General features: G+C 37.4%; 1 protein-coding gene across 1 annotated transcript; it reads left to right on the top strand.

The window, feature by feature from the left end:
• Positions 1-4,415: 4,415 nt before the first annotated feature.
• LOC126936395 (olfactory receptor 6K3-like) lies at positions 4,416-5,558 on the top strand. The gene has a single exon (XM_050759208.1). It carries the CDS (start codon positions 4,564-4,566, stop codon positions 5,473-5,475), a length of 912 nt encoding a protein of 303 aa, XP_050615165.1. The 5' UTR covers positions 4,416-4,563; the 3' UTR covers positions 5,476-5,558.
• The last annotated feature ends 3,407 nt before the right edge of the window (positions 5,559-8,965 follow it).

Raw genomic sequence — 8,965 nt, 5'->3', positions numbered from 1 at the left:
GTATTTTTGGCCTGGCTGCAAGGAGCAATATTGGTTTACTCTCGTATCCTTGAAAAGTTACAGAACTGTGTCTTAAGAGAATTATTTATAGTTACTATAACTGAGTTGACAAATGTCAACTTAACTGATAAATTATATTTGGTAAAATAAAGAGGAAGTTTATTTAAAAAAAAATCTAATCATTCAGAGTGAATAGTCACCTCTGCTCTGACTCATTTTTTTGCACCATATATGCCTGTGTCCCATCAGGTATTTTTTTTTTCTGATTTCAAATCTGCTTTCAAATTCTGTTGCATTTCCATATCCACTGCTACTATTCCACTAAACATTTAACATTTCATAATTATTTTGTATCTTTTTGTGACAAAAGAAAAAATCTTATGTGTTGTATGTATCTATTTCTTCTGCCTTTACCCACCTGAAGGTTAATATTAAGTCCAATTTCAGTTTTTAAAAAATTGGAAAAATAGAAAGAAAAGTATCCTTCTGCTTCTATTTCCTGTCCACTCTATGAGGGCTTTCTTTTTTTTTTTTTTTTTTTTTAAATCTCAGGTCTGTACAAGGGCTAGCTCATGTGTACTCATCAACACAGCTTTCATGTAGCAGGAAAGGTTGCCCTTCAATCCTTTCCTGACTCCAAACACTTGGGATATCTACTGCTGCAACCCCTGTAGCCCATGAAATCTCATGGGAGTCCCCTCATTCCTGCCACTACTGCAAACAGCCCTGTGATCCCTGGATCCTTCTGAAGAAATTCCACTAAGTTGTGCTGGATGGCAACTGGCTGAATCTTCTGCAATACACTTCAGGGTTGTGCTGTGCAATCAATAAACTCCTTCAAAGAATAGAGAAAATTCTCCTGCCTTTGAACCACATTTTGTTAGTTTCATTCCTTTTGTTCCTTATCCTTCCCCTTTCTCAGCAGATATTGTAAGTTAAACTATTCTTTACCCCTTGGACAGAATGGAAAGCCCAAGTACTCTTTTGATTTGACTTCTAGCCTGACTGAAAAACCTAGCTTCCCGTAGGTGTGTTGACCTCATGAAAGGGGAGTGTGGTAGCAAGTGTTTTCCTAATTAGCCACATGAGGCATAGAGTTGCTTTTCCCTAAGTCTAAGGCTTAGGGAGCCCCCGAGGAGAGAGCCCTTTATAAGAAAGCCTTTCTCCCACTTAGCAATTCCCTGTGAAGCCTAGAGTTGTGGCTGTGGTTACAACCTTCCTACTTATTGGCCTGCAGAGCAATGAAGATGGAGACATTTGGAAAAGAAGTGACTCTGTTGGTTTCTGGAAGAGGTAGATGGACTGAGGGGTGGACTTTCTACTTTGAGATATGAGTGAATGACTTTGTTTTCTAGATATTGGGGGACAATTGTCACAGAACGGTATTTCCTATTGGACTTTAAGGAAGGACTTGTGGACATTTTGTTGAGATTGTGATAACACATGAGGTAGAGGAAAGGACCATAACTTAGGGATGGAGGGCTTTGGTGAGTGTGTGTCCTACAATTAGAGGTAGTCATAAGATAACAAATACCTGGACTAAATCTATCACATTGTGTCTGACCCACTAGCTCTGTGACTCTTCCACAACTCTACTATTTTCTGAGCTAAATTCTAATCTGGGATGTTTGTATTATATTTAGTGGCATCAGGACAGGCTCTTAAGAACAAAGGGAATGTCAGGACAACTAGTGGAGCTTATGGTTGAGATTCTGGAGTATCCATTCCTACAGAAAATAGGAGAGTCCCGTTAGGTTTAACTTTGCTCCCAAGACTCTGTATCAAATTGCCTTCCTATAGGCGTCCTCTTTCCTTCTTAAAGACTCCAGTTCCTAAAGACCTACCTTTTTTTAAAAAAATTTCCAGTTTACAATTTTCTAATTCAAAACTGTACTGGACATAGAGCTTAATGCTAGTTTCCCTGTTTATCTCCCTACTGCCTCTGTAAGCAGAACACACAACAATTATACGGGTATCATTTTCTATCACAGTAGGAAAGCCTGTTGGGGATAATACAATCATAAGATATTGGGATGACAAAATAATTTTAAAATCTCGTATACAGCCACATTATCTGTTCTTCTTAAAGGCCCAGGTTTGAGTTGGAGCCCTATAGAGAGCCAGTATAAGGTTTTCAGAGAATTGACAGCTTTGCATTTAGGAAAGATTATTTCAGTAGCTATGTGAAGAGTGAGTTGTAGTAAGACAAGTCTGGAAACAATAAGCCCAGATAAGAGTCATTAAGTTAAAAATGGCTAGAGTGTAAATTACTTTTTATGAACCTCTATTTTTTATGTAAAAGTTTTCTTCAAGAAAAACAAGGGAATTTTCACCTCATATTTTCCTGTTTCAACATAGACCTACTATTTTGCTGTATGCATAAAAAGCAAGAGAAAAAAATTGTGGTTGCCATATGCCAAGCTGGGTTCTTATTTGTGGATAGCCTCTGGTATTATGGTTTCCAAATAATTTTATCTATTTGTTGTATCCACTGGCAGTTCACAGCTGTCTGACTGTTTTGGTGGATATCAGTAGCTTTCTCTATTTAGAGATCCCATCTTCACCTCAGTACCAAGTCAAGAGTCAGAATTCTGCCAAGCAAACAAACATTTATTAGCACACAGGCAAAAACATACTACTATTAGGCCTTTTCCTGGAAGCTCATGGAAGTCTCAACTCTTTTTCCTTATGCTTTCTGGTTAGTATAATAAATGAAAGTTTCTATCAAAGATAAAATGTAACAAAATTCTCTCCAGTAGAAAAGCCAGCTTTCTAGTGACATTAGGTAATAAATATCCCTTTAAAGAGGGAACACAGGAATGAATGGATCATGTGCCTATTGTACCTCTCCAAGCTCTACAGGCTGCCTAACTCATCATATTTTACATCCCTGCAAGCCAGAGGTTAGGTATACTTTCAGCCAATCAACACATCTTGATCACCTGGTTTTTCATTTAAAAAAATTTTCTGTCTGCCAGTGGTTCTTAACTGGCACAAATTTTCTTGTACTTCTTCCCTACAGGGACATTTAGTGATTTCTAGGACCATTTTGGTAGTCATGATGGAGGGAGGAGTCTATGCTACTGACACCTGATAGGTGAGACCAGGAGTGACTGCTAGACATTCTATAATGCATGAAGAGCCTCGCCTTCTCTCCAAGCAATGAATTGTCTGTTCCAAAACGTCAATAATGCTGAAGTTGACAAAATGTGCTTTACATTCATTAATAAACTCTACAGTGTGGATACAGATAAGAATATTTGAAGATCTTGTCAAATCTGCCTCTTGAGGTAGACTATTGATTAAAGTATTTCAAATGTTAGCAAATTACACCTAGAATGTAATTTCTAGATTAGCGCACTTCAACCGTAACTAACCCCCTGTGAAAGTTAATACCGAGTGTCAACTTGATTGGATTGACGGATGCAAAGTATTGATCCTGGGTGTGTCTGCGAGGATGTTGCCAAAGGAGATTAACTTTTGGGTCAGTGGGCTGGGAAAGGCAGACTCACCCTTAATCTGGGTGGGCACCATCTAATCAGCTGCCAACGTGGCTGGAATATAAAGTAGGCAGAAAAACATGAGAAGACTAGACTGACCTGGCCTCCCAGCCTACATCTTTTTCCTGTGCTGGACCCTTCCTGCCCTCAAACATCAGACTCCAAGTTCTTCAGTTTTGGGACTCGGACTGGCTTTCCTTGCTCCTCAGCTTGCAGACAGCCTATTGTGGGACCTTGTAATAGTGTGAGTTAATATTTAATAAGCTTCCCTTTAACTATATATATATATATATATATATATATATATATATCTCCATCTCCTATTACTTCTGTCCCTCTAGAGGACCCTAATACACCCCCTTTAGGGTGTAGATTAGATTAATTTGCACATCCATATATATCACATGAGATTAGCCTGTTGTCTTAAATTATATTCAGTGGAATATTTGGATTTTTTCTTCTCATTCATTTGTTAATAATGAGTGAGACTAAGGGAAGCTGGTAAACATACTTTAGTTTTAAATATGCCGACTTAAAAATGAGCTTATTCTTATCCACAGAGGGTATCATTTTGTCATAATCCATTCTGTGTCCCCAATACTTCATCTCAAAAAACATAAAAATGTCTACTTACTTAAATTGTTTCTAATTTGCTGTTATAATAAATATTCTAGCTAATATTGTCATATATCTCTTTTTAATATCTGAAATATTTCTCCTAGACTACATAGTGAAAGGCAGGCTCTAAATAGTCTTAAACTCTCAATATAAATTGCCAAATTGCCATTCAGGGGAGTTTGTACCAATTTATATGTCTAACTAGCAATACTGTTAGCTTATCCAACAGAATAATTAACAACATAAGTTATAATTACTAAAAAACATTTGGAAATTTGACAAGATAACTTCGTATTTTGCAAAATAACTCACATAGTATATTTTATTTGACCAGCCTAATTTCAAGGCTGTTTAGCTGCTTGAAAAGAAAGTTTTTATTTGTTCTTCGTATGTACTTAGAATGCTAACTGTGTTTTATTAGCCAACAAGTGAAACCGCTGAAAATATGGATCCAGAGAATGAGACAATGGTGACTGAGTTTCATTTCTCTGATTTTCCTCAATCTAAGAATGGCAGGCTGTTATTCTTCATTCCTATGCTCTTTATTTATATATTCATTATTGTTGGAAATTTCATGATTTTCTTTGCTGTCCAACTGGACCCCCGTCTCCGTAATCCTATGTACAATTTTATCAGTGTCTTCTCCTTCCTGAAGATTTGGTACACCACCGTGACTATCCCCAAGATGCTCTCCAACCTTCTCAGTGAACAGAAAACCATCTCTTTCATAGGCTGCCTCCTGCAGATGTATTTCTTCCACTCACTCGGGGTCACAGAAGCCCTAGTCCTCACAGTGATGGCCATTGACAGGTATGTAGCCATCTGCAACCCCCTTCGCTATGCAATCATTATGACCCCTCGACTGTGCATCCAGCTCTTCACTAGCTCTTGCATTTTTGGCTTCTTCATGTTATTGCCAGAGATTGTGTGGATTTCTACTCTTCCATTCTGTGGCTCCAACCAAATTCATCAACTCTTTTGTGACTTTGAACCTGTGCTGCAGTTGGCCTGCACAGATACATCCATAATTCTGGTTGAAGATGTGATCCATGCTATTTCCATTCTGACTTCTGTCTCTGTCATCACCCTTTCCTATTTAAGAATCATCACGGCGATCCTGAGGATTCCCTCTGGTAAGAACCATCAGAAGGCTTTCTCCACGTGTGCAGCCCATGTTGCTATTTTCTTGCTGTTTTTTGCAGTGTGGCACTCATGTATCTGTGCCATTGCACTGATGTTTGCTGTCCTTGCCCCACTTTTCAACCCAATAATCTATAGTCTGAGGAACAAAGATATGAAAAACGCCATCAAGAAAATCCTCTGTTCTCAAAAGATGTTCGATGCCTCTGGGAGCTAATGGGAGTTCACACACATCTCTTCAAAGAAATCTCATCATCTCCTTAAGTTTAAAATGCTAACAAATCAGTTTTTTAAAATTACCATGCACTTTTTCCTTTTTTAAAAAAATTTAAAGAAATTTTGGCATGTATTTTCAAAAAGTGAAGTATCTAATGATTTTTAATATGAATAAAACGGTACTAAGTTGTGTGTCTATACATTTCAATTTATAGGTCTTGTATTTCTAAGGCTATAATAAGTATGATTTATAAATGTTATAACTTTTGCTTAAAAAGTTAAGCTGTAAAAACAAAAACCAAAATGAATACGTTAAGCTTTAAAGATATTTAAATGATTGTAAAACCTTCTTATACATTTATCTACATTGTTCTCTTTTCCTGCACTCTGCATTTCTTTGTGAAAATCTGTATTCATCTGGTGTCATTTTCCTTCCACCTGAGAAGCTTCCTTCAACTTTTCTCATACCGTGGGTCTGAAGATGATTAATCTTTTTTGCTTTTGTAAGTTTCAACAAAGCTTTGTAAATCTGAGCAAGTCTTTTATTTTGTCCTCATTTTATAAGATGTTTTTTCGGGATATAGAAGTCCAAAATATAAGATTTTTTTTCTTTGTTTACATGAGTTAAAGATGTTGGTCTACTTTGTTCTCACTTGCATTGTTTTTGATGAGTAGTCTGCTGACATCCTTGCTTGTGTTTCACAGTATGTTATGAATGTCTTTTATCATCTCTTTTATTTTTTAGTTCTCATTTATAAGTGGAGCTAAACATAGAGGTTACATGGATATAAATACGAAAACAATAGACACTGTGGACTATCAGAGGGTATGGAGGGGTGGGTAAAACAACCACCTATCAGCTAATACGCTCACTACCTGAGTGACAAGATCTGTACTCCAAACCCCAGTTTCACGCAAAATCCCCCTGTAACAAATCTGCACATAAACCCACTGCACGTGTTTTGATTTATGCTGTTGATTTGCTATACTTTCCAATTTTCTAATGTAAGGACTAATGTTTGATCTGACGGGATGTCTGCTATAGATTTACCTATGTTTCTATCGTTCACAGATTATAATAGAATATTTTCTTCACTTTGTAACTTCAGGTAGTGTGATGTCATCTTCCCCAAATCAAAAGAGAATACTGGCCTAAACGACAATCATATTTATTACTTTATAATTAAGTAAATCATATTTATTACTTTCTAAGTGTTTCCATTATGAAATTTTTCATTTAATATTTACAATACCCTTATGTCAGTTTTTTTTTTTCACTATAAAAAGATTAACAAGATGCACACCAGTGAACTGATTTGGGCTTGGAAAAGAAGCCTGGCTCCTTAACATTCAGTCCAGAGACCTTTACCCCTCCATCAATTGTCCTCTGATCTATCACAATGATTATGCGGCACATAGAGTCACTGAACTTGCGATGTTTGTTACATGAATTCCTTTATGGATTAATTTTCACATCATTTTGTAGATGTCAGAGCAAATGCTCTTGGGTCCTTGAAGATTAAATAGATATGTAATATATAGGCTTAGGACCAAAAACACAAATACACAAATTATACAAAGATATATAGTTATATTTTGGTAAATTTTAAAAAATTAATGTCACTACTATTGAAAACATTCCATGTTCTGGTTATGTTATGTTATGTTACATTACGTTATGTTAAAATGCTGTGCAGTTTTATATCTCAACATCTTTGTTCTCATTGCATTTTTGCTCTGGAGTGTTGCTCCCTTTCTTCTTCTCTGCTTTGGAGCTTATACTCAGAAAGTTCACACACACATTTTATCTTCTGAGATAAACGTCCCTGCCTTCCTCCCACAAAACTACACTAGCATTTTTAAGAGCTGAGTAAATTGTCTCTAGAAAAGGAGTTTTGCTCAGCTCCTGTGGAGAAAAAAGCAGGGACACAGGGCAACTGCCAGTGGAATCATAATGATCAGGAGGCCAGCTAGAGGTGTGGTGAGAAAATAAGCAGATCATAGTGGAAATATCAATAGTGTTGGTCAAAAAAGTCCCAATCAACTGTTTTCAGGCAGGCAGTTAAATTCTTCTATCTGCTTAGGAGTGCTAAAGTGGAAAAAAGACCTTAGTCCCAACTTCAGTGCAGCTCCAGACCTTGTTTTCTCCCCTGCCTTGTGGACCCAGCCCTACCATTTGTCCCTTCTCACTCCTGTATCATTAAATCCTCTCCTGCATTGATATGAGATTTTAAATATTGATGACAACACATTTTGCATGAAGAAAATTATATATGTTTCTTCGATTATGCAATTTAAATTTATTTGAGGTAAACATTAAAAAAAACCTTAGGTCTTCTTTAATTCTTTGAATTCCCACTTAAAAACCTTAGTATTCTATTTATAAATCTAATACATTTTATTCATTTTTAAAGGTGTTACACATATATTTTGTCTGATTCATAAACTTGGCATTTAATTCTCTTTAAACTATGTTTAAATATGATCTATTTCATTTATTTATTTATTTATTTATTTTTTATTATACTTTAAGTTCTAGGGTGCATGTGCACAACATGTGGGTTTGTTGCATATGTATACTTGTGCCATGTTGGTGTGCTGCACCCATCAACTTGTCAGCACCCATCAACTCGGCATTTACATCAGGTATAACTCCCAATGCAATCCCTCTCCCCTCCCTCCCCATGATAGGCCCCAGTGTGTGATGTTCCCCTTCCCGAGTCCAAGTGATCTCATTGTTCAGTTCCCACCTATGAGTGAGAACATGCAGTGTTTGGTTTTCTGTTCTTGTGATAGTTTGCTGAGAATGATGGTTTCCAGCTGCATCCATGTCCCTACAAAGGACGCAAACTCATCCTTTTTTTTTTTTTTTTTTTTTTTTTTTGAGACAGAGTCTGGCTCAGTTGCCCAGGCTGGAGGGCAGTGGCCAGATCTCAGCTCACTGCAAGCTCCGCCTCCCGGGTTCACGCCATTCTCGGGCCTCAGCCTCTGGAGTAGCTGGGACTACATGCGCCCGCCACCTCACCTGGGTAGTTTTTTGTATTTTTTAGTAGAGACGGGGTTTCACCAGGTTAGCCAGGATGGTCTCGATCCCTTGACCTCGTGATCCGCCAATCTTGGCCTCCCAAAGTGCTTGGATTACAGGTTTGAGCCACCACACCCAACCAAACTCATCCTTTTTTATGGCTGCATAGTACTCCATGGTGTATATGTGCCACATTTTCTTAATCCAGTCTGTCACTGATGGACATTTGGGTTGATTCCAAGTCTTTGCTATTGTGAATAGTGCCGCAATAAACATATGTGTGTATGTGTCTTTATAGCAGCATGATTTATAATCCTTTGGGTAAATACCCAGTAATGGGATGGCTGGGTCATATGGTATTTCTAGTTCTAGATCCTTGACGAATCACCATACTATTTTCCACAATGGTTGAACTAGTTTACAATCCCACCAACAGTGTAAAAGTGTTCCTATTTCTCCACATCCT

The sequence above is a fragment of the Macaca thibetana genome, chromosome 1 (genome assembly GCF_024542745.1).
Source record: "Macaca thibetana thibetana isolate TM-01 chromosome 1, ASM2454274v1, whole genome shotgun sequence".
Taxonomy (NCBI): Eukaryota; Metazoa; Chordata; class Mammalia; order Primates; family Cercopithecidae; genus Macaca; species Macaca thibetana.
Note: the sequence above shows the minus strand (reverse complement) of the source record. Positions and strands in the feature narration are given on the sequence as shown.